Genomic DNA, 26,855 nt, shown 5'->3' with positions numbered 1-26,855 from the left:
AAAATCACTGCTTGGAAAGTTTCTTCATTTATGATATCCTTCAATTCTGTTTCAAGATCAGAGAGAACTTCCCACTCTGCAAAAAGTATTATTTATTGATGTGGGATAAATTTTCTCTAAGAAGGAGCCATGGCTGCTTAATGCGAGCAGTACCAAGCACAGCAACCAAATGGCTTGAATAACAAAACATATCAAAATGTGAATCACCACTGTCAGATGCAAGCTTTTAAGAACTTTAATTGATATAATTATCATTAGTATGCAATATGTCTTACAACAAATGTAGATACAATGACATCAAATAGCAAAGAAGTTGCACGTCTTTCCATCTTTAAACGATGTGAGCTTACCCCAAGAAAGCAATCTGGCATTGGTCTCTTGGATAGCACTATTACCAATATCAACTAGCACTTTAAAATCAAAGTTGAAATGGTACATTCATTTGCCAAAAGAGGTAAAAGGCAAAGAAGGTCAATCAACGTGCAAATTAGCATCTGGCCCAGTTGCAAAATTCATTTCCCAGATGCGAAGGATTGAACCATGCACCCCTGCAAGCAAGACAAAGGGCAAACAGATGATGGTAAACCCAAATCAACTCCACAAAGAACTCAGAAGACTTTGCGCTGGTAAAGGCCAGGTCCACGGCTGTTAGCGCTCAGACATCCACACGTGTTACCCTAACTCAACAGTCTGTGAGACCTGCGTCCTGGGCCATCCTTTCATTCAGGGATGGAAACCACCCTTTGCGGTCCCAGGCAGTCAGGCAGTGGCATTGGGGCACAGCTCAGAGCTCTAACAGCTGTCTGTATGTAGCTACTAGACAGGTGTCATTTAATACATTTAAGTAAAACAACACACCAAACAAGAAACCAAGATCACTTATACATCTACGTAATACTTAAAATGTCTATAAATATTTTTCTCCAGAAACTAAAACCACTGTAGACATAACTTCATTAATCCTCACAACAGATTTGTGAGGTAGCATGGGGTGAGGTCCATAGGACAACATCACGCCTGCCTAAGAAATGAAGACACAGACGTCCAGGGAGGGCCGGAGCCTTCATCGGGGCCACAGGAAATCAAGGTTGAAGCCCATTCTGTCAGCGTTTGTAACCTACATTCTAGAAGGGGCTTCTAGTGTGAGTGACATTCTCTCTAACACTTTCTGACTAGTCCAGTGCCTGGATGGTGTGTGGTTGTTGTAGACCCATTGGAGTCAATTCCCTTGTGTAGACCTTGAACAGATTCGCTCCCTGAGATAAAGGACGTCGCTTATTGGCATATGTTTTGTGTGTGTGTGTGTTGAATGCAGTTATTAACATTGTTGGCCAACTTAAAAACAGAAAAATGCACTTGACAAAATATTCAAGCCATAGGTATTTTCTACTAACATAACAAGGAGTTCTCGAGTGTTTAGGGGAAGCTGTCACCTTGCCGAATGCATGTGCTGCAGGCCCAGAGCCCTCTCTTTATCATAAAGATCCAGAAGTTCATTAGAGCAAGCAACGTATCAAAGGCTCTTGTACAACAGCAGCCTTGATGAGGAAAGCTGCTTGCGGACCCAGTGATTTGTAACTGGTCAGGATTCCCTGGGAAGAGGCCGGTCCCTCTCACCCAGTGTTTTTGACTCAAGCAACATCCAGAAGACCACCTCTCCAAAGGGGCTTCATAGACATTTTGTCAACATATCTGTGTCCGAGTGAAAAGAAAATATATGGAATGTCCTTTGTTTTTGTTGAAGTGTCCTTTGCCAAACCGAAAGCCTACGGGGGGAAGGCTGTGGGTAGGAAAGAGGGACAGTTATTCAGGCCAAGCACTGCTAAAAGGGGGCATGCTTGGTCACTCCTGGCCACCTTCCTGAGAAAGTCCACTTTTAAAAAATTTTCATAATCAGAGATATGAGAATTCCTGGAAGCCTACTTCTCATTCCCTCCTCCTGTTGTAAAATACTTCTGGGGGTTGCTCACTCTCCTTTGGTACCTAGGAGTTTAGGATTGATTTCTTTCAGAGCCGGGGGTTGGCAGGCTGCAGAAAGTAGCACAGCTCTAATGTTTCTGATACCAGAGAGGTTTAGAACTGCCCGGCAGTGGCCGTTTTCATGCCAGGACTTCGTTGGGTCGCAGCAAGTGACAGGATGAGTCCAAGGTCAAGTTTCTGGAAACTAAACAGAGTCATGGCAGCAGGTCCGAGTTTAGAAATAAAAAATGCAGTTTTATGTTCTGTATGATAGCGTCAGACAAGAGAACACATTTTGAAATAGAACTTAAATGTGTATTTTGTACTCCATGAAATCAGACATAAGATGCCAGTTGCTATTACCGGGTGTTTCAGGAGGACAGGGTTAGAGCTGTGAAATAAGGCTATCTAGAAAACACAGAGAAATAAAAAGGCAATCATGCGCAAAAACAACTCATCAAACTAAATACTTTAAATACAACGCCAACAAACTAAATACTTTTTCAGATAAAAATTTAACGAATCATTTCATTTAGTTAAAAGTAAAAACTATCACTAACCTGAATGTCTTGTTTTGTCACAATGGGCATTGCAATAAATTAGGGTTTCTCACACTTGGCACTATTGACATTTGCGGCCGGATAACTCTCAGTTGGGGTGGGCTATCTTCTACATTGTGGGATGGTGAGCACATCCATGGCCTCTACCCACTGGGAGCACCCCTTAGGGGGTGACACGCAGAAGTTATACCAGGTATTTTCAAATGTTCCCAGTGGGGCAGTGGGATGAAATTACCTGCTGTTGAGAATACGGCTGGAAATGGATGACCGCAAAGACAATCAGTTCTTTCTCAAAATTTGTGACACAGGATTTTAAAACTGTATACCCAGGGGTGTTCATTTATTAAATGGCAGAATTAGCAAGGTAAGCATTTGGGAAAAATAAACGGATTAATCATGGTGTCTATTTCCTATGGAAAAGGCTTACTGACTAATTGAAGAAAAACTAGAGCCTTTAAAAAATTAAAAAAAAAAAAAGTTCATAGCCATTATCCAACAGACAGTAAGGCAGTGAACCAGTTGCTTTGTGGGTAGAAAGCAAGGATTCTACAGGTTCCTCCATGCAGCGGATGCCTCTGACGGTCACTGGGGGCTGATCCTACCTTCCTTAATGAGGTATTCAATGCATGTTGCCCCAACTTTCCTCCCACCCTCCTCCACGCCCCCCTCACCCCACCCGACTCTACACTCACTCCACACGCCTCTCCCTTTTTCTCCTACAACTAAACTCATTGCACAGCCTTCTCCTGTGGAACCGCAACTCCACTGAAAGCTTGTGGGCTGGGGTCCCAGCTGCGGATGGCTAGATAACCGGGCATCCTTAGCAGATACAGATGGCCTGGAGGGGTGGCCGGGGGCGCTGGCACACTGAGATCTGACAGCAGTTTGCTACTCTGTAGTAGTACTCGGCTGGCTGGTCCCCTCCAGGGCACCTTCTTGTTTCCTCTCTCCCTAATTCGGCAGCTAAGAAGCTGGCCTCCAGCTTGCAGAGCCAAGCAGGTATCCGATCAGACACAACCAGATAAACCAAGATTAAAAAGGAATCTGAGAAACCCCTGCTTCCTTACCTGTAGGGTGAACTCCTCCCAGCACTCATGGCCTTTCCCCTCATCAAGATTTAATGTAATTTCATAAAGAAAAGTTTAAGAAATACCACACACAGAAAGTTCCCCTAAAAGTAACCCCTGACGACACACTTGATTCATCCCTCTTCCTGGTTCTTCTCTTGGTGGGACCCCCGCTAGGTACAGACGTCACCACCGTGGCGTCCAGCCTGGATGGCTCAGGGTTGGCCCATGTCCGCTGCATATCAGACTCCACTCACTTTTAAATAATTGTTTTTTGTTTTTTTGGTACCAGAAAGGAGAAGTTGTAGCAGCCAGAGGAGAGGGAGGAAGAAAACAAAACAACCAAACCAACAAAACAGGATTGTCGCTCAAGGCGCCTCAGGTACTTGTTATTAATTCTACTGGATAAGCACTGATAAATAAAGACAGTTATTCCTCATCCCGGCCACATTCTTTTGTTAGGAGTCATCATACAGAGGGTTGTTGTAGTTTCCCCAGGACCCGTAGTCGTGGTCGTCCAAGAGCCTTCCGTAGGAGGAATGCCTGGTGGGAAGGAGAAGAGGCTGTGGTTATTTGAAGTTGCCCATGTTGCGGACAGCCCCGTGCCCTGGGGCCTGAAGGGGAAGGGAAGATGTGATTCTTCACAGGACAAACTCTTGGCAGCAGATCCATCAAGCAGGGAGGCCCCAGTCTGCAAACTCCCTGTAAGTTATGACTGATCCACTGGGAGCCCTACTGGCACCTTCTATTGAGATCTGCTGGGCCCTTGTCTCGCTCATTGACCTCTGCTGCTGGAGAAGGAAGAGGCTCCATTTCCAAGGCTACTTAATAAGAAGTAAGGGGAAAGCAAACGTTGCATTCCTGGCATTTTGGCTTAGGTTCTGGACTTCATTTTCCCTGAAATGATAATGACAGAACCAGACCCACTGATACTCTCACCACCCCGCTGAACTTCATATCATGTTTTATCATCATCTACAGAGTTTTTCTATGTTCCATGGTCATGTGAGCCTCAAAACAAAGCCATGGTCCAGTATTGCTTATCCTTACTTCTTCAATGAGGAAAATAGGGCTCAGAGATGTTAACGGACACACCCAAAGTCACCCAACTGAGCTATGAGTTGAGCCCCTACCTCTGGGATCTGAACCCAGTGCTCTGAGCTCTGTTTCTTAGAGTTTGATTAGCACCTGAGTTCAATGGCAATATGCACTTATCAGGCTCTGGTGGGTCATTGCGGGAACCTGTTCCACAATTATTGTTTCTAAAAGACACTGAAATCAGATTGTTATCATTCTTCCATTTAAAACCATTGAGCAGCCCCTCATTCCACACAGAGTAAAAGCAAAAGTCACCACGATAGTTTGCAAAGCCCTACAGGGTCTGGCTCCTGTTATTACCTCTCCAAGCACATCAGCTGTTATGCCAGCACCTCTTGCTCTTTCTGCTCATGCCTGACACAGCTGCTTCAGGGCCTTTGCACTTACTGTCCCCTCATCTTGGAACATTTTTCCTCCAGATTTCCACACAGTTCTTTTCATTTCCTTCAAGTCTGCACAAATGTTACCTTCTCAAGGCAGCCTTCCTTAGAAAATCTATTTAAACTTGCAACTCCCATCCCACAGGACTCCCTGCTTAATTTTACTCATAGTATCATCACCTTCTAACATACCATATAATTTACTTATTTACACTATTATTGCCTCTCTCTTCTAATTAGACTTCATGTATGGATTGTTTGCCTGATTTGTTTGTTCTTAACTCTAATTCCAGCACCTAGAAGAGTAAATCCTCAATAAATAGTAAGTTCTCCATAAATGTTTATGGAAGAAACAGTGATTGGAAAAAAAAAATCCTGAAAATTCAATCTGTTCACAAGATGGGAGCTTCCCGGAAAGGATTATGGCATTTTAAGACTAAAACTAATGGCAGGACTGAGAGAATATTACAAAACGAGACTCTGGTGCCTCTGAGATTCAGGCTAGCTTGTGAATTTTTACACCTTGCCACTGGAAATCAGGAATGCTATATATATAGTACAAATATACCCCCCTAATTTCTTTCTCACCTAAATATGAAAATTAAACAAAATGAAAATACAGCCCCAGAGGCACAAAAAGCACTTGTTTTATACTTCTCTCTGGTGCTAAAATAATTGCTGTCACTCTTCTAAACGTACTTATATCTGTCGGTATTTGAGAAGAGATGATCTTGAAAAGAACCAGACGATGTGTTGGCGTCATCTCTTAGCTTTGAAGATTCTGGTTTCTGTCCTGAAGGCTGGCTCGGTGGACCCAGTCTATAGACCTGAAAACTTCCACAGTGTACTTTGTTTTCCCTAAAGGTGCACGCTCGTGTCTGGGGTGTGAGAAGGAAAGAGGTCACGAATAACACACCGCTAACCTATTGCCTGGCAGGAATAGGGGAGGTTAGTGTTGAACACTCCATCCACACATAACACCACCAATTCCAATCAGAGCCTTTAACTGGATGGTTGAGAAATGGAAGCTATGGAATGAATAAGTAAAAACATAGGGATTACAAGACTGGTGCATCCTGACTCTTTGTGCTTTCAAGGACAGCAGCCTGCCCACCTGACTCCTCTGTCAATGAGATTTCCCAGGCAAGAATACTGGAGTGGGTTGCCATTTCCTCCTCCAGGGGATCTTCCTGACCCTGGGATTCAGCCTGCATCTCCTACATTGGCAGGTGGATTCTTTATCACTGAGTCACCGGGGAAGCCCTTATAAGATTGGCGCTGGGCCTAAATTTCAGCATGATTTACTGTGGCAAGCCTGGCCAACAAGTACCCTTTAAACACATTCTCTTATTGATAGAATTCTCCTGCCTCACCTTTGCATGGTAATTTAACTTCTCACAGCATTTTTATATCTATCATATAATTTTATTCTCATAAAATATCAGTTGGACCTATAGATGTACATCCTAGACTATATTTTTAACCCCATATTTCTTCATCTATAAAATGGAGAAACAAAAAAAAATTGCATTAGAATTTTTGGGTGGATTAAATGAGGTAATGCATATAAAAGATGTGGCACATAGTAAAAGCACAATAAATGTTGGCCAACATTGCTTTTCAACTTTTATTATAATGAAACATATAGGAACTCATGGTAGATCTGCAAAGAATAAAAAAGTTTACTGAGTGAAAATTGAACCTTCTTCACTTTCACCAGGAACTCCTGAAACTATGCCCCAGGCATGGTTATAAAACCAGCTTCTTATACTATAATTAAACAAAATTATTACCACACTGGAGTTGGGTTAGAATATTAAAAAATCTTCTGGGCATCAGGTCTTATTGTTTGTGGTTATTGCAGGCAAGACTATTGATCAGAGCTATACTTGAACCTCTTGTGTTGTAAGAGATGTCTACTACTACACACACACACACACATACACTAGTAAAATAATGGAAAAAGATGGAGCTTTCATTTTTCTTTGTCTTCTCATTTGAATGAACTGTGAGTTGAACAAAAATGAGGAAAGCAATGTAAGAGACAGAGATAAAATGGACTTGGGAATGAACTGAACCTGTAGTAGTGTAGTTGCTCAGTCGTGTCTGACTCTTGCGACCCCATGGATTGTAGCCTGTCAGGTTCCTCTGTCCATAGGACTCTCCAGGCAAGAATACTGGAGTGGGTATCTATGCCCTTCTCTAGGGCATCTTCTTGACCCATGGATCAAACCCAGGTCTCCTGCATTGCAGACACTTTACCATCTGAGCCGCCAGAGAAGCCCCACCGAACCCAAAGGGCATGCTTTATTATGAGCCTAAACAAGAAGAATTGGGTGAGCTGGAATTCAAGCCAGGTTTGGGTAAATTCTGTAATGCTGCAGAAAGAGGAAGACAAACACATCGTTTTGTGTGTGTGTTTGTGTGTGTGTACATGTCTGTGAGATAAGTAGAGAATCATTAATGATCACTTTCAACTAGCTCTCCAGGTCTTAAATCATGACATGTTTTAGATGGAAATGGGGGACTTTTCCAGATTAACATTTGTGGAGTCTGAAGTGGTGAAAAAGCTGCCACTCTCAAGATTAGGAAGATGGGGCTTAGCTCCAGGGATCTGAAAGGCTGTTTCTATGATGTCATGGGAGGGCTGCTACTAAAATTAAGGTCAGTTGGCTCTGTACTGCAAGGCGGCTGATCTAATTTCAATCTGAAGAGCCCTCTGTATGAATGACATCATCGTCAGGTCAAGGCAGTTTTGTTTACTCCATTGCTTCATAAAGACCGGCAGGCAGCCAGCACAGCTAAGGTTTCCATTTGCTGTGCATTGGCTCCCTTAGATGGTAAACCTCCCCGGGGGGCAGATTATGACTTACTTCGCTTCTAATTTTCTGAATGTCTGATCTGTTGCTCTTAACACAATGATACTTTTATAAATACTTAATGATCACTGCTTAGATCCAGTGTAGCATATAAACAGGACACAGAGAAAACACACAGTTTCCTTGGTCAATACCAGCAGGGATTACTATATGCCCAGTCACTTAGTCGCATCCAACTCTGCGACCCCGTGGACTGTAGCCTGCCAGGCTCTTCTGTCCATGGAATTTTCCTGGCAAGAATACTAGAGTGGGTTGCCATTTCCTCCTCCAGAGAATCTTCCTGACCCAGAGATCGAACCCACATATCCTGTGTCTCCTGCCTTGAGGGGGATTGTTTACTACTGGGATTAGTATGGCCTGTGGCAATTCGCACATATATGGAATCTAGAAAAATGGTACTGATGAACATATTTTAGCAGGGCAGGAATAGAGACTTTAGCAGATGCAGACATAGAGACTTGTGGTGGGGGAGGGCGTGGGGAGGAGAGGGGGTATCAAACTGAGACAGTAGAATTGACATATACACTATCGTGTGTAAAGCAGAAAGTTAGTGGGAAGCTGCTGTATAGCATAGGGAGCTCAGCTCAGTGCTCTGTGATGACTTAGAGGGATAGGATGGGGGGGGGGTGAGAGGGAGGCTCAAGAGGAAGGGGATGTATGTATACATATAGCTGATTCACTTTGTTGTGCAACAGAAATCAATACAACATTGTAAAGCAATTATACTCCAAAAAAAAAAAAAAGGAACACAGAGGGCCAAAGCCACAGTTTTGCCCTTAAAGATTGGAAGAGGAAAGAAAATTAGAATTTCTCCTATGCAATGACATGGTTTAAAAGCATTCAGCATGAGCTCAGCCCCTGTAAATCAATGACACTATGCTTCTTGTCGCTGTTGTTCTACTGTATCAGATGGTTTAGTTAGCTAAAAACAGAACCCAAGGGGACAAAATGGGATACGATTTATGTGAAGCTCTGGCCTCATTGCTTTCTTCTCAAGTGGCTTTGCTCTAACAAAGCAGCAGTCCCCACTCCTTCTCCCCTCGCCCCAATTGGTCAGTGATGCTTTCTTGGTGATAGCTGCTAAATGTAGTGGTGATGCTTGTGGTTTGAAGCCTTTCCCACAACTGTGAAAACATACCTATTTTAAGGTAGCTATAGCATCAATACTTAATGGAACTCAATGGTCTTTGAAAATGAATGAGGTGTTTACCTTTATTCTTTGTCGAGACAAACATATTTTAGAAAACACCTTCTCCTTTATAAGGGTCAGCTCCAGGTCTCCAAAAAGTCTACAACTTTGCTTATTACTATTCCTCCTAAGGTCCTCTTGTCCCTAGTTAAGTGTATCTTGCCATTCAATCATTGGGGCTTATTACATGCGAAAAAGCAGAGTTATAAATATGAATAAGATATGGCTTAGTACTGGGAAAACATAACTGAACTTGCAGCTCATTAGTCATTAGCCATTAAGCTTTAGACTCGCATCATCCATTAGCAAAGCCAGTTTTGTGTAGCTGTCACTGTCTCCTTTGTTTATGTCTGTGGCTTTTTTTTTTTCTTTCTGATTCTCATTTCCCTGCCTGGCTTCTTTCACTTATTCATTGAAAAGTTACCATTGATCAGGCCTTATTCTGGGGCCTTATTCCAGGCTATTCTAGTGAACTAAGAGACAGAAATTCCTGTCCTAAGGGAGCTTACATTCCAGTGGGAGCCTCCCTTAGAAGAAATGAAGTAACTCTCATGGTTAACAAAAGAGTCCAAAATGCAGTACTTGGGTGCAATCTCAAAAATGATAGAATGATCTTGGTTCCTTTCCAAGGCAAACCATTCAACATCACAATAATCCAAGTCTTTGTCCCAACCACGGATGCTGAAGAAGCTGAAGTTGACCAGTTCTATGAAGACCTACAAAACCTTCTGGAACTAACACCAAAAATGAAGTCCTTTTCATCATAAGGGATTGGAATGCAAAAGTAGGAAGTCAAGAGATACCTGGAGAAACAGGAAAGTTTGGCCTTATAGTACAAAATGAAGCAGGGCAAAGGCTAACAGAGATTCATCAAGATAACATGCTGGGCATAGAAAACACTCTCTTCCAAAAACATAAGCGAAGGCTCTACACATAGACATCACCAAATGGTCAATACAGAAATCAGATTAATTATATTTGTAGCTGAAGGTAGAGAAGCTCTATACAGTCAGCAGAAACAAGGCTGGGAGCTGACTGCCACACTGTTTTGCTACACAAAACTGGTTCAGACCATGAGCTCCTTCTTGTAAAATTCAGACTTAAATTGAAGAAAGGAGGAAAAACCGCTAGGCCATTCAAGTATGACCTAAATCAAATCCTTATGATTATACAATGGAGGTGATGAACAGATTTAAGGGATTACATCTGATACACTGAGTGCCTGAAGAACCACAGACAGATGGTCATAACATTGTACAGGAGGCAGTCACCAAAGCCATCCCAAAGAAAAAGAAATGCAAGAAAGCAAAGAAAGTCGTTGTCTGAGGAGGCTTGCAAATAGCTGAGGAAAGAAGAGAAGTAAAGAGCAAGGAAGAAAGGGAAAAATATACAAAACTGAATTGCAGAGTTCAGTTCCAGAATATAGCAAGGAGAGGCAAGAAAGTCTTCTGAAATGAACAATGCAAAGAAATAGAGGAAAACAACAGAATGGGAAAGAGATCTCTTCAAGAAAATTGGAGAGATCAAGGGAGCATTTCATGCAAAGATCCTTTATTGGATAGAAATAGTATGGACCTAACAGAAGCAGAAGAAATTAAGTACAGGTGGCAAGTATACACAGAATAACTGCACAAAAAAGATCTTAATGACCTGCAAAATCATGATAATGTGATCATTCACCTAAAGCCAGACATTCTGGACCTTAGGAAGTGGGCCTTAGGAAGCATAACTAGGAACAAAGCTAGTGGAGCTGATGGAACTTCAGCTGAGCTATTTAAAATCCTAAAGATGATGCAGTTAAACTGCTGCACTCAATATGTCAGCAAATTTGGAAAACTCAGTAGTTGACACAGGACTGGAAAAGGTCAGTTTTCATTCTAATCCCATAGAAGGGCAATGCCAAAGAATGTTCAAACTACTGTGCAATTGTGCTCATTTCACATGCTAGCAAGGTTTTGCTTAAAATCCTTCTAGGTAGGCTTCAGCAGTATGTGAACTGAGAACTTCCAGATATACAAGCTAGATTTAGAAAAGGCAGAGTAACCAGAGATCAAATTGCCAACATTCACCGGGTCATTGAGAAAGCAAGGGAATTCCAGAAAAACATCTACTTCTTTGTTGACTATGCTAAAGCTTTTGACTATGTGGATTGCAGCAAACTGTAGAAAATTCTTAAAGAGATGGGAATACCAGACCACCTTACTGTCTCCTGGAAACCTGTATGTGGGTCAAGAAGCAACAGTTAGAACTGGACATAGAACAACCGACTGATTCAAAATTGAGGAAGGAGTACGACAAGGCTGTAGATTGTCACCCCTTTTATTTAACTTCTATGCAGAGTACATAATGCAAAATGCCAGGCTGGATGACTTAGAAGCTGGAATAAAGACTGCTGGGATAAATATCAACAACCTCAGATGAGCAGATGATATCACTCTAATGGTAGAAAGTGAAGGGGAACTAAACAGCCTCTTGATGAAAGTGAATGAGGAGAGTAAAAAATTTGGCTTGAAACTCAACATTAAAAAAACTAAGATCATAGCATCCTGTCCCATCACTTCATGGCAAATAGATGGGGAAAAAGTGGAAACAGTGGCAGATTTTACTTTATTGGGCTCCAAAATCACTGTGGAGCCTGCAGCCATGAAATTAAATGATATTTGCTCCTTGGAAGGAAAGCTATGACAAACCTAGACAGCATTTTAAAACACAGAGACATTACTTTGCCAACAAAGGTCCAAATACTCAGTTCAGCTGCTCGGTCATGTCCAACTCGTTGTGACCCCATGGACTGCAGCATGCCAGGCCTCTCTGTCCACCATCAACTCCAGGAGTTTACTCAAACTCATGTCCATTGAGTCAGTGATGCCATCCAACCATCTCATCCTCTGTCATCCCCTTCTCCTCCTGCCTTCAATCTTTCCAAGAATCAGGGCCTTTTCAAATGAGTCAGCTCTTCACATTAGGTGGCCAAAGTATTGGAGTTTCAGCTTCAACATCAGTCTTTTCAATGAACATTCAGGACTGATTTCTTTTAGGATGTACTGGTTGGATCTCCTTGCAGTCCAAGGGACTCTCAAGAGTCTTCTCCAACATCACAGTTCAAAAGCATCAATTCTTAGGCACTCAGCTTTCTTTATAGTCCAACTCTCACATCCATACATGACTACTGGAAAGACCATAGCCTTGACCAGATGGACCTTTGTTGGCAAAGTAACATCTCTGCTTTTTAATATGCTATCTAGGTTGGTCATAGCTTTCCTTCCAAGGGGCAAGCACCTTCTAATTTCATGGTAGCAGCCACCATCTGCAGTGATTTTGGAGCCCCCTACCCCCCGAAAATAGTCTGTCACTGTTTGCATTGTTTCCCATCTATTTGCCATGAAGTGATGGGACCAGATGCCATGATCTTAGTTTTCTGAATGTTGAGTTTCAAGCCAACTTTTTCACTCTCCTTTTTCACTTTCATCAAGAGGCTTTTTAGTTCCTCTTCACTTTCTGCCATAAGGGTGGTGTCATCTGCATATCTGAGGTTATTGATATTTCTCCTGGCAATCCTGATTCCAGCTCGTGCTTCATTCAGCCCAACCTTTCTCATGATGTACTCTGCATATAAGTTAAATAAGCAGGGTGACAATATACAGCCTTGATGTTCTCCTTTCCCAATTTGGAACCAGTCCGTTGTTCCATGTCCAGTTCTAACTGTTGCTTCCTGACCTGCATACAGATTTCTCAGGAGGCAGGTCAGGTGGTCTGGTATTCCCATCTCTTTTAGAATTTTCCACAGTTTATTGTGATCCACACAGTCAAACACTTTGGCATAGTCAATAAAGCAAAAGTAGATGTTTTTCTGGAACTCTCTTGCTTTTTTGATGATCCGATAGATGTTGGCAATTTGATCTCTGGTTCCTCTACCTTTTCTTAACCCAGCTTGAACATCTGGAAGTTCATGGTTCACATACTGCTGAAGACTAGCTTGGAGAATTTTGAGCATTACTTTGCTAGTGTGTGAGATGAGTGCAATTATGCAATAGTTTGAGCATTCTTTGGCATTGCCTTTCTTTGGGATTGAAATGAAAACTGGCCTTTTCCAGTCCTGTGGCCACTGCTGAGTTTTCCAAATTTGCTGGTATATTGAGTGCAGCACTTTCATAGCATCATCATTTGAAATAGCTCAACTGGAATTCTATCACGTCCACTAGCTTTGTTCATAGTGATGTTTCCTAGGGCCCACTTGACTCTGCATTCCAGAATGTCTGGCTCTAGGTGAGTGATCACACCATTGTGATTATCTGGGTCATGAAGATCTTTTTTGTATAGTTCTTCTGTGTATTCTTGCCACGTCTTCTGAATATCTTCTGCTTCTGTTAAGTCCATACCATTTCTGTCCTTTATTGTGCCCATCTTTGCATGAAATGTTCCCTTGATATCTCTAATTTTCTTGAAGAGATCTCTAGTCTTCCCCATTCTATTGTTTTCCTCTATTTCTTTGCACTGATCACTGAGGAAGGCTTTCTTATCTCTCCTTGCTATTCTTTGGAACTCTGCATTCAAATGGGTATATCTTTCCTTTTCTCCTTTGCCTTTCGCTTCTTTTCTTTTCACAACTATTTGTAAGGCCTCCTCAGACAACCATATATACACTACCATGTGCCAAATAGATAGCTGGTGGGAAGCTGCTTTAAAGTGCAGGGATCTCTGCTCCATGCTCTGTGATGACCAGAGAGGTGGGGGTGGGTGTCCAAGAGAGAGGGGATATATGTATACATATAGCTGATAGTTGTACAGCAGAAACTAACACAACATTGTAAAGCAATTACGCTTGAATTAAAAAAAAAAAAGTGAACCAAACACCTCTAGTCAGAGATCAGCATGTTCATAAAAACAGAGGCATGAAACAATAGAAGATTATACCTGGGAAACTTTAGAGCCCAGTGTCTTCAGAGTGTCAGGAGGTGAAAGTAGAGTAGGGTTACTTAAAGTCTGGTCCTTGGACCAGCAGCTTTGGCATCACCCGTGAACTGTTGAGAGCTGCCAGTGTACGGGCCCCACCCTGACACACAGGCGGAACCTAAGGGGCTGAGACCCAGGAAACTGTGTTTTCAATAAGCTTGCCCATTGGCTCTCATGCACGTTGAAATTTGAGAACCACTGAGTTAGAGAATCAAGTCAACTAGACCTACAGAATGCCAAAAGCTGGTCTGAAAAGACCAGTGTGTAGCAAACAAACCCCAGAAGATCTTAGACATCATGATTGGCTCCTTGTGGGCCTGCTTTTTAAACCTAATAACAGCCAGGAGGAATCCAGTTTGTAGAAAATGTCATCACCAGAAGACTTAAAGTAAAACAGGTTACTTCTAACCAGATGTCTTAGAAGCCAGGTCCTGTTGTGTCTACAAATCAAGATCACAGTTATTTTTGTGACGGGAACAGCCCGTGTTGTCTGCCTGGGTTACCAGCACACCTAATTACAGCAGCATCCGCAGTACTGTGACAGATACGGTCTCCTGCCCGGGAGATTATCCCGTGGCTGAACAGTTTTAAGCCAATTTAAACAAAAACAAAACCGACTTACCTCATTCTTCAATCATCATTAATTAAAGACACCCTTCTGCTAGAGGCAGGCAGGGCTTTTGCTTTCTTTTAAAGTTGCAAACAAGCCCTGGAATAAAGACTTCGCAGGGAGAGTTTCTATTAATGCAGCACGAGGATGCCACTCCACAGGCGTGTAGACAAAGCCCCACTGAAATTGCCAGGATGGGACATGAAAGTCATCACATCAACATGTGATTAGAAAACTGAGCTGCTGTGCCATCTTCCTCCTCCTCTCCTCTCTGCTCTCCTTTGGATCCCTGATGCCTAGAGAATGGGGCAGTTGGTGGCTACCATTTTACTTAGCGACTAAGCAGGAAGCACGTGATGACGATTACAATGATGACAGTATTGAGCCTACCATGGCCCTCACTTCAACCCTGGGACCTGGATGTTTGTCTGTATCACAATTTAATCCTCATAACAAGCCTGAGTTAGGTATTCGTGTTCTAGTCCGCTTTCATAAGGGAAGAAACTGAGCACAGAGTGATTAGTAAACTTGCCTTGGAGTCCCTGTTCTTAACCACCATGTAATACAGTCTTTCCAGGTTGCCTACATTCATTCCTCCATTTCCTCTGCAAGACAACCTTGAAAGATAGGTGTTACCAGCTCTATGTTTTCAGGTGAAGAAATGAAGGATCAGGGAGATTATAATTTGCCCAAGGCCACCTAAATAGTAAGTAGAAGGGTCAGGATCGAACCTGATTGCAAAGCCCATGTTCCTCCTTCCACTCCATACTCCTGCCGGCTACAATGCATGGGCGGATAGTAGTAAAGAGAGTTGGAAGGTTCTGGACTGTTCATTTTTATTAGCTGAATCTAAACATGGCTTAGGTTACGGAGAGATGAGGTCCTTCAGACAGGAGATAATGAGACAAAACTAGGGGTCATGGATCCCTAAAGAGCAGAGTGTGAAAACGGATGGCTGATCAGTTTACTCAACATCTTCAGAGGGAGTTAGAATTTGGCTAAGAGGTGAAACTCTGAAGCCACTGGTTCGCAGAGCTCTCCAGGAGGAAGAGGCCCTTTTTCTGGTGATGAGGCTGCCCTTTCAAATAGACTCTTCTTCTGCATTGGCCCGGAAATTAGCTGGGCCAGGCTATAGCCCAGGCCAGACGCTAATGGCTCCCCCAAGGGCTGTGATTTCAGTCACCTGCTGCTCTGGCTAAGTGAGCTGAAAAACCACAGACAACATACTTCTTGTCATTTTACTGTTCTCAGAAATCTGGGACAATAGGAATGGAAGAAACTTCCAGCCAAGGCCCAACTTAATCTTAGGTACACGTAAACACACACATGCATGTATGCACATTTGACAACGGAGCCAAATGTATTTTTGATGAATGATTAGTGCGTGTGCTAAGTCGCTTCAGTTGTGTCCAACCCTTTGTGACCCTATGGACAGTGGCCCACCAGGCTCCTCTATCTGTGGGATTCTCCAGACAAGAATACTGGAGTGGGTTGCCGTTTCCTCCTCCAGGGGTTCTTCCTGGCCCAGTGATCGACCCTCTGTCTCCCGCATTGACAGGCAGGTTCTTTACCACTAATGCCACCTGGGAAGCCTCGTAATGATTAGTGGGGCTTTCCAAGAATCTGGCAGAGTGACACTTGAAGGGGTTTTAGCACAACCTGAAGATTTATGAGTGCTATTAACTTCCTTATGTTATCAATTTTCCAAAATAATTAACATAGCAGCAGAAAGGGGTTTTCCTTAGGGGGTTTCCAAACAGGGGTCTGATCACTTTATCCATCCTTAAGTTTGTAGTGCCAAAAATAATGAGCAATCTTATACTCACACCACTGGGGGCCTTTCTACATTAAGAGGAGGATCTACACTATGGGGAAGAGAAACAACGACTAGTTCATTTCAGTCATTCACTGAATTTATTATGTGGAGAAAGCGTGGAGAAAAAAATATATCTTAAATTTTTAAAATAAAATGTTATACAATGTTAATCAGCACTCATTAGAACCAATTTTAATGGCCCGCTAACTTTTCCAAACGCATTAAGTTCTGAGATGGCAGAACTGTGTCTTATCACTGATATGACACCCCAGGGTTTAAAAGAGTGCCTGGCACATGGCTAACGCTCAGTAACTGTCTACGCAGCAACCATCCTACTGGGGTTCCTTCCAGTAACTTTGATGATGACGACAGAGATGGTGGTGGTGGTGGCAGAACTATGTACTTGGGAAGCAGCATCCATCTGCCTCCAAATGATGCTATCAAATAGTTAAAGCTACTGTCCTCATCTTAAAGGGGCTTCTCTGGTGGCTCAGTTGGTAAAGAATCTGCCTGCAATGCAGGAGACCCAGGTTTGATCCCTGGGTTGGGAAGATCCCCTGGGGAAAGGAACAGCTACCCACTCCAGTATTCTTGCCTAGAGAATCCCATGAACAGAGGAGCCTGGCAGGCTACAGTCCATGGGGTCCCAAGAGTCAGATACGACTTAGTGACTAAACCGCCACATCATCTTAAAGAGGAGGGACGTCAAGGTTAGTGAATCTCTGTTACATGATACAGTGATGGTATTAATAGAACCTGCTAGAAAATTCGAGGGCTGGGACAGAAACTGACATCCCCCTGATCCCCAGTGGAATCTCAATTCTTAGTCACTGTTTTAGTCTGCCTGCCTGTGGTCAGTGGGACGCTTCAGGTGGTGAACTTGAATTCTTGCCTGGGGTCAAGAACAACAGCCCTGAGGTTATTTCAACATTATTTTTGTGTGGAGAGAGGGAAGTGTTTCTATTTTGTACCACAGTCTGTGTGGGTGTTTCTTTTGGTGACAGAGCCCTTTGCAACTCACCATTGGTGATTCCAAAATGACTCCAAAGTTTCTCTGTAAGTTCCTTTTTTTGAATCCCACTCTGAATCTCCCAAACACAAAGAGAAGCTCTGTTACAAAGTGGGAATGAGGTACCCAGAAAGGTTCATAAAAGCCAATATAACTCGTAATTAAAATGCAGTGTTTCTACGGTAATAAACTAGTAATTAAGCCAGACGGAAAAGGGTAACACTGAGTAAGACATAATTCATAAAACTGTTTGATGCTCAAGGAAATACAGACTTAATGAAGAGAAAGATAATTTTAAAAAAATTCTGAAGACCCCGAAACCTTTCATAAAGGCTTTAGACACAGATAATGCTGACACTTTAATTCCAGTTTCTCTTTGAAATGTTTCTTTCCTGTTCATTGTACCTGAGATAAGGTGATATTACAAGGCACTCTGATACTTGACACCATCATTAGATTGATTCGGTTCATGTGTAGAACAAAAGATAGAGGGAGATAAAAGGGGAGTGGAGGGGAGGGCTCCCCAGTGGGCACTGGGCTAGGGTGACTGGAAGAGCTGGGAGGCAGCAGAGGGGAGGTGTGGTTAGAGATGAGACACTAAACATATGAGCTGCGTGTGGGGAACCAGACGTGCCCCTTGAGAAAGAAGCACAGCAGTGATGAAAAAACAAAAACAAAAAAGAGGAGCACACCTGTGTGCACCACCGTGCCTGCGTGCTTGCATATTCTTACATTTGGTTGTTCATTTACTCAGTGTATGAAGCATCTTCTTTGTGCCAGCAAAATGCTCACAGATGAAGTCAGGATCCTCACGCAGCTTACAGTTTTGTGGGGAAAAGAGACAATAGACACACGAATAAATATATAAAAAAACAAATGAAATCACAGATGGTGATTATCGCCAGGATGAAATTAATTGAGACACTAGGAGAAGAAATAACAAGGGCACCAAACCAAGAGGAGGAACTTCTCCTAGACGATGCCACTTGAAAGCCGTGTGTGAGGAAGAACTAGAAGAAAATCATTTCAGGGAGAGGGTCCAACCAGACAAATGCTACTGATGAAGCTATTTGCCGAGCAGGACTAGATGGAGATGAGAAGAATGGACACGCGGGCACAGGCAGGGAAGGAGAGGATGGGACGAACTGAGAAAGTGGCACTGACATATATATACACTGTCGTGTGTAAAAAGAGATAACCGCTGGAAAGCTGCTATGTAACACAAGGAGCTCAGCCCAGTGCTCTGTGATGACCTAGACGGGTGGGATGGCAGTGGGGTGAGAGAGAGGCTCCAGAGGGAGACCTGTGTATACATAGGCTGAGCACCGAGGAATTGATGCTTTCGGACTGGAGCTGGAGAAGACTCTTGAGAGTCCCTTGGACTGAAAGGAGATCAAATCAGTCAATCTTAAAGGAAGTTAACCCTGAATATCACTGGAAGGACTGATGCTGAAGCCTAAGCTCCAATACTTTGGCCACCTTATGCGAAGAGCTGACTCACTGGAAAAGACCCTGATGCTGGGAAAGACTGAAGGCTGGAGGAGAAGGGGATGACAGAGGATGAGATGGTTGGATGGCATCACTGACTCAATGGACATGAGTTTGAGTAAGCTCCAGGAGCTGGTGATGGGCAGGGCTGCCTGGCATGCTGCAGACCATGGTGTCGCAGAGTTGGATATGACTTAGAGACTGAAGAACAATAGCTAATTCATGTTGCCTCAGAGAAAAAACTAACACAAAATTGTAAAGCGATTATACTCCAATAAAAAAGCCAGTCTCTCTCTCTCTCTCTCTCTCTCTCTCTCTCTCTCTCACATACACACATACACAAGAACCAAGGACCTGGAGAGACAAGGAACCTAGCGTGTCCTAAAAACTGGATAGAAAGCCAGAGTGACTGCAGCTCACCGGTTAGCAGGGAGAGAAATGTGTGATGAGCAAGAAGGCATGGGCAGGGTGGGTCCATGAAGAAACCCAGGACAAGCTGAAGAGTCAATTGAATTCTAGGGGTGAGGGGGAGGCCACTGGGGGTGTCTGAGGGAGGGAATGACAGGTCAGAGCAGATTCTGACCTGATTCTGACCTGATTCTAACCGGGCCCCGGCTGCTGGGAGGATAATGTGCTGGGGGTCAGGGACCAGCTGTGCTCATCGCAGTGGCACGTGTCCTCCTGTTCCTGTTATAGGCACTGCACAGACCGGTGAAGCAGAGTGCTGCATGCCTTTCGGCATTTAACAGCTGGCAGAACACTCAATGTGAAGAATGTGGTCTTTGAGACTTTGAAATTTTACAGAGTGCTAGACAACAAAAGGGGCTTCCTAGGTGGTGCTAGTGGTAAAGAACCTGCCTGCCAATGTAGGAGGCATAAGAGATGTGGGTTTGATCCCTGGATCGGGAAGATCCCCTCGAAGAGAAAATGCAATTCTCTCCAGTATTCTTGCCTGGAGAGTCCCATGGACAGAGGAGCCTGGCAGGCTACAGTCCATGGGGTCGCAAAGAGTCGGACATGACTTAACACTCCTACAGACAACAAAAGTGGGAGACTCACAGAGTACTACAACTTTCTCCTTGGTTTTTGTTGTTATTTAGTTGCTATGTCTGTCCTACTCTTTGTGACCCTATGGACTGTAGCCTACCAGGCTCCTCAGAGTCCATGGGATTTCCTAGGCAAGAATACTGGAGTGGGTTTCCATTTCCTTCTCCAGGGGATCTTCTCGGACTGGGGATCAAAGCCATGTCTCCTGCTTTGGCAGGCAGATTCTTTACCACTGAGTGACTCTTTTCATAAGAGACAGGCTACTTTAAAACCCAAAATATAAGAATAAAATCTCAGGGGGGAAAAAAAAAACCAGTTTTATAGGAAACACTATACCATCCTTGTATTTTCAACATTTTGATTTAGAAGCAGTGAGAACCTCCTTCCAGGCTGGGTACACACCTCCACAGCAGTGTTCAGAGCATCAATTTTTAGGAACCATCAAGCCCCCCCACCCTACTTCTCTCCCATTTCACAGGTAAGACAAGGTGGGTTTAGGAGGCAGGTGACTTTCTCAGGGTGATGATGTGATTTAAGGGCAGAGGACCAAGACCCCAGTCTCCTGACTCTGGGTTCATTCTCCTTCCATTACATCATCATGCTGTATATTTGCTGATTTCTTCTGCTTTGCCAGCTTTCAGATACCATCCCATCTATTCCTGTCCAGGGTGCAAGCCGCTGGCCATTTTCACTTCCCTGCCAAGATTTCTGAGAGCTAAGACACTTATCAAGAAACAAGTACTCAGCAAAACAGCACTCAGCCTGAAGCCTGACAAATTGGAATTCCATTCTTTATGAAGAAGAAGGTGTGTCTTACCTGATCTTCAGATACGCTGCAACTCCAAACACCAGTAACACCACAGCAATGACCGTCACCGTGATGGCGGCGATGCTGCCTGGGAAAGAGCAAAGCACAGCAAGAAGGTGAAGGAAGGGTGCTCATTTCAGATGGTTCTGCAACAAACCCCAGGGGATGCATTCTGTTATCAAAACACTTCTCAGGTTAGGCTAAGTTGAGTAAATGGCCACTATTTATTAAGACCTTCTGGGTGACCTGGAGTTCAGAAAACAGGCCACAGCAATATTTGATTATCTTTTTAAGAATACCACCAATCTGTTGCCACTGCTGCTGCTGTTTGCAGGCAAAGTGGATTTAAAATCTCCTGAAGTCCCATTTTCTTCTTTAGTACATTTTAGCTTGTCTTTCTAGCACTCGCAAGATATTGGAAGAGCTAGGATGCTTAATCAAAGATCATGACAAGATGATGCAATTGATGTTTTAATAAACCAGAACCACACAGCTATCTCAGTGTCCAGTTCAAAAGGGTCATCTTGGTAGGAAATGTGCTACTTTTAATGACGCCATCAAATCAAAGCATTAAAAAAAACCCCACAGCTTTCATTCTTGGTAAATCTGATTTTATAGAGGATAAAGTCAAGTTTGATATATAAAATAAGGTCAAGTCTGTTAGGTAACACTATTTTTTGTTTGTAGAAATAACCAGGTACAGTTATAAAGTAACATGAATGTTTTATTGTGTAGTTTAGAATCTGGCTCCAAAGGCAACTATTAGGGCAACTTAAAAAAACCAAACAAAACAAAATCCTTTGAGCATGTAACCTTATGAGAATAACCACATTGCTTCCACAGATGACTACTTTGGAGCACAGCATGCTTTTTGTGTGAGCTGGTGACTAATAACGTATATATTTCAGATTTATTTCACCTCAGAAATGCAAGAATCAATTGGGCTCTTGTCTCTTAGTTAAAGTGACTTTTTGTTAAAAGTGACTAAAATTGTTATTAGGGGCCCCATTTACTATTTCAGGCCACTGAGAAATTATTTTCTACTTGAACAAATGAATGGGACTCTTAAAACACATTGGGAAGAGCTTCAGATCTAGAAGATGTAGATTCAAATGTGGTTCGGTCATTATTAGCTGTCTGAATGTGGGCTATTAACCTTGTCAACTCATACACTGCTCACCTGCTATATATACCTTTATATACAGAAAGAAGAGCTGTTCTACTCGTCTGCATAATTTTAAGAAAATTAAATGAGATGCCCTATGCACCAAGCTGGTGCTAGTGGTAAAGAGCCCGCCTGCCAATGCAGGAGATGTGAGAGACGTGGGTTCGATCCCTGGGTCAGGAAGATCCCCTGGAGGAGGGCATGGCAACCCACTCCAGTATTCTTGCCTGGAGAATTCCACGGACAGAGAAGCCTGGTGGGCTACAGTCCATAGGGTCACAAAGAGCTGGACACAACTCCATGTACCCACGTGTACCAAGCTAAAGCCCTATCCAGACATGACTTCCTGGACCAGTGCCCATCTTTTATGGATCCATCAAGGTGACGGATCTGCCCCACATTTTTGGAGATATACTATTTGTAGATTATTTTGCCACTTCTTATATTTTTCCCTCTCTCTTATGAATGGCTTTTGTGTATTGTGCTTCTCATTAGTCATTCCACCGAAGGAATTAGAGCAGAGCTAAGAAGCACAAATCAGTCTACCCGTGAACTCTTTAGTAACTCCCCCAAGGTTTGGGTGAAAGAAGGCTGCAGTGGACATCCATGCCCCAACTGGTTATAATTTCTAAAAGGCCAAGGAGGAATTGCTAACATCGAGATCAAGACCAGACCTTGACTGTCTACACAGACTGACATCGTGCACCATTTCAGAGCTCCCACACCCTGAACACTCACACATCCATCTCTTTGCTACTAGAGTCGTTTAGAGCCAGACTGGCATAATTATCAATATATTTCTCACTCCCCATTTACTACTATCAAAATATGATTATGGCACCAAACACTCAAATATGCAGACTGGATCAAGCAGAGAAAATTCAAGATCAGATCCCTTTATGGAACACCTCTACTCCTACTTTGAAAGGTGGCACTTAGTTTCCTGGTCTTCAAACTGTGCTGAAATTAGAATAATTCAAAGTTCACTGAAACCTCTTAACAGCTGTTTTAAGAGCTTGAGAAATGAGGATTATTACTGCACAATAAAATAATGGGGGTATTTCAGGATTTAAAAAGATACACTGATCGCAATTAGGAGCAGTTTTGAAAACTGATCTTTGAATTTAATCTCCTCCTTTCAAAAAATGGGAGAAGAGAAAGAATATAGTTGATTTCTCTGTCAGACCCTTCTTTCTTGCCCCAGGATATGATTAATATAGGAGACCATAGGTTTGACCTTTCCCAAAGTTTCTTCCCTAACTCTAGGCTGTTGGATCTTCTCCAACTTTGCAATTTACTGGATTTTTTTATATACCACCTCTTATTGAAGATAAAACAGGCAGTTCCCACTGTACCGCAAAATGGACCAGCCATACATAAATGTAGATACCCTCCCATTTGGACTTCCTTCCCATTCCGGTCACCACAGTGCACAAAGCAGAGCTCCCTGTGTTGTACAGGGTGTCCTCATTAGTTGTCTATTTTATACATAGGATCAATAGTGCATAGACGTCAGTCCCAGTCTCCCAATTCATCCCCCCTGCCGCCCCCTTTCTTCCTTGGCATCCGTATATTTGTTCTCTACATTGTAAAGCAACCACAGTCCAATAAAAATTAATTAAAAAAAAAAAAAACTTAATGGAGATTCCACAAAGCTTTGGTTAATGTGAATTATATTTATTGTATTTGTCATAATAGAAATTGAAACTGAATTTGTCATTTAAAATAAAATACTAAACCTTAAAAAAAAAAACCAGCAGTTCCCCAACTCATGTTGCTATTTTTTTTTTAATACAGCGAGTGGTAGAATGACTCACTTCTCTGACTGGTGGCTATCTGGCTCTTGGTGTAGACAAGTCTTCAAATAAGGCTCTTGAAGGCCACCCTTCTTGGTCATAAAGGACAGCCCACGTGACCAAAGCTGGAATCAGCAGGTGATGTCCCCTCATGAGCCCTTGAGGGCAGCTGAACAAAAGGGCATTTCTGAGGGTTCTTACTGCCCAAAAGGAGAACAAAACATGTGAGGTAAAATGGACTACACTTATATATTTGGGCCACTTTATTAACTATTCTGCCACCCAGCTCGTCTCAGAGGGTGCCACCTAGGCGGGGCAAGGGTCTTCTGGAACTGGAAGGCTTTCATCAGGCCCTGGTCCTAGGACGTCTCATGTCCTGAGCTTGCTCTCACCTCTATGGCAGCTGCCGCCATCAGAAGCTGCTGAGAAGTCCCTCCTGGGAAGTTCCACACCCCAGGACACAGCAGTCTGAGCATCTGATGGGGTTGCTGAGCCAAAATGAGCCCAACTGTATATAGTATCTGAAAAGGCTGGATTTCCTCCTTGCGAAAACAAATGCCATTTCCCCCTGAGTTCTGGTTAAAGTAAGCTGGACTTTCCCTTCACTTGCTACTTTTCTTTTGAGGTGGAGGGGTAGGTGGAGAAAAAAACGAGGAGGGTGTGATGGAGCAGAAGAAGCTCTGTGAAGGCTGAGGCTTCTCAGAGGGGTTTCGTATTTCCCCCACTTTTGTAACAACACAGGATAAAAAACCAGAACAGGCTAAAGAATAATCTATTCTATACTTGCAGCGGTTACTTAGGTCTGGCACTGGGCCGCGAAACTTACAGCTCACGTCTCATATAATTCTCTTTATGAGGTGAGGAGAAGGAGTCCCATTTGATAGATGAGCAGTCAAGGCTCAGAGAGATTTAAGAACTTGATTCAGATTTTACAAGCTGGCAAATCATTAAGCTAACATTTGAACCCAGGACAATTTCCTGGGGTTTGTCCGTTTAATCATTAATATACTGGTTACATCTCCACCCTTTTTTCAGCTTGGTCAACTCCTACGCTTTCCTCATGACAACTAAACATCAGCCCTTCTGGGAAGCTTTCCTGACACCCCCGAGCAAGTTGAAGTGCTGTTGTACGTCCTCGGTTCTTTGTATCTGCTTCTCGTAAACACTCTGTGTTGTGTTTGCGATTTTACCCAGACAGACTCTCACATTCATCCTGCGTCTCTTCTGCCACATCCCTGAATTCTCAGCACCAGGCAGCTTCTAGCCCACTGTGGGTGTTTAATTACTTTTTAAAATGTTGAATAATTAAACGTAATATGGACAAAGAAAAAAGATAACTGGCAGTTTTTGAGCCCAGTCACTGTGCTGAGAAAGTTCTTAAACAGCAGTCTCCCCACCCAACCATCTTGGAACCTTGTGCTCTGGGTCTCTCCTGAGAGGCTACTCCCATGACTACAGCTGTGGTCCAACCACCGCAGCATGTGCTTGTGAGTCCCCAGGGATGACTGAGCAGGAGGAGTTATTTTAGAAATATCTGTCTGAATAGAATCCGATTATATCCTTGAAATAGCCAAAGCAAAATCCCACAAAGCCATGCTCCTGGTCAGACTTTGAGCGGACTACCGAAAGACAGGCTTTCCTGAAGGGCATCACTTGTCTTATTTGACTCTGTCCTGTGCCTGTGAAGTCCTGGAATAAACTATGGCATCATTTTAAGGGCTCTCTCTCCCAACACCTGCCTCTTTTTATTATATTCCATCTAGTCCTTCGCAGACACAGGGAGTCCTGCACACACAGAAGGAGCTCTGTCCAGCCTACTTCCCTGTCACTTGTCCTAAAGGTGCTCTCCTGTCTTCCCGGGCTTAGCCATATTCCCAAACCTCAGATGTCCTCATCCGAGGGGGCTCTTCTCATTTAGGGGGTTCCTTTATTTCTCCTATTTTAAGCATGAAAGAAACAGTTCATCTGACCTCTTGGCAGGATACCTGCTAATCATATCCAGAAATGAGAATATTAGGATGTGATGACATGAACTCAAATGACCTCTGAAAGAAAGAGTTTTCCTAGGTTCCTCCAAAAAGTTGCAATTGCTCTGACAGCACCAGGGGGCAAAGGAGATGACAGTGGGATGTTTCTAGTGTGACAAAAGAAGGTGTGTCTTGCTGCTATTCGTGGATGACTCCTGAACTACGTTCTCCTTGGAAATTCATCAGTTAGCTTGTTTAGAATGCATGTGTAAGTGCTTTGGTCAGGATCTTGGGTATGAGTGTGTGTGTCTGATCTATTTTGAGAAGTCTTTAACAAACCTCTCGACTGTTTTTCAGTGTTCTTGATCTTTTCTTTCCTTTTCCTGGTCTAGAGAATAGGTAAGAAATGAACAAGAGGAGCGGGTGGCCACTTCAGAGTGTGTGGTGGCTCCTTCAGTTAAAGCCACCAAGAGGAAAGGAACATTCTGTCTCAGATGAATTCTTCTTGAAAAGAACGTGTCTGCCCACGAGCTGGAGGACAGAAGTGGGCAGCTGGTAAGGAAAGGAACTGGAGGGCTGACCTCTGGATGTGCCCAAATCTCCCTTTATTGCACTAGGGAAGGGCTCTCCCCACTTTACAGTAACAGTCTCATGTCACAACTCCTTCCTCCAAACAACAAGGGTAAGAGTAATAAACAACAAGAATACAAATTACGACAACCAACACTTACTCTGTGCCAGGATTGCTCTATAAACATCACATATTTCGATTCAAGCAATCCTCACAAGAACTATGTGTGGTGGGTCCTCTTGTTATCTCCATTTTACAGATGAGGAAACTGAGGCACAGAGAAGTTAAGGGTCCAAAGCCCATGGTTGGTAATTAGAGGGACTGGGATACAGGGACTGGCTCCCGAGTCCACACTATCACCTGCTGGGTTCTCCTGCCATCTGGACCCTAGTATCAGATCCCAACGTGAAATAGAAAGTGTTAGTTACTCAGTCAAGTCTGACTCTTTGTGACCCCATGGACCGTAGCCCACTAGGTTCCTCTGCCTATGAGA

The 26,855-nt window shown here is 43.3% G+C and overlaps 1 protein-coding gene across 1 annotated transcript in view; it reads right to left on the bottom strand.

Moving 5' to 3' along the window:
- Positions 1 to 219: 219 nt before the first annotated feature.
- Positions 220 to 26,855, bottom strand: part of PARM1 (prostate androgen-regulated mucin-like protein 1) — a 129,324-nt gene continuing 102,688 nt past the window's right edge. Inside the window, exons 3-4 of the mRNA XM_061420483.1 lie at positions 20,873 to 20,951; positions 220 to 4,129 (exon numbers count right to left, since the gene is read on the bottom strand). Of these exons, the coding sequence (XP_061276467.1) occupies positions 4,045 to 4,129; positions 20,873 to 20,951 (164 nt within the window). The 3' untranslated portion in view covers positions 220 to 4,044. The remainder of the gene's footprint in view (positions 4,130 to 20,872; positions 20,952 to 26,855) is intronic.

Source organism: Bos javanicus, chromosome 6 (assembly GCF_032452875.1).
Source record: "Bos javanicus breed banteng chromosome 6, ARS-OSU_banteng_1.0, whole genome shotgun sequence".
NCBI classification, from domain to species: Eukaryota; Metazoa; Chordata; class Mammalia; order Artiodactyla; family Bovidae; genus Bos; species Bos javanicus.
The sequence above is the reverse complement of the archived record's forward strand: the minus strand, read 5'-3'. Positions and strand labels throughout refer to the sequence as shown.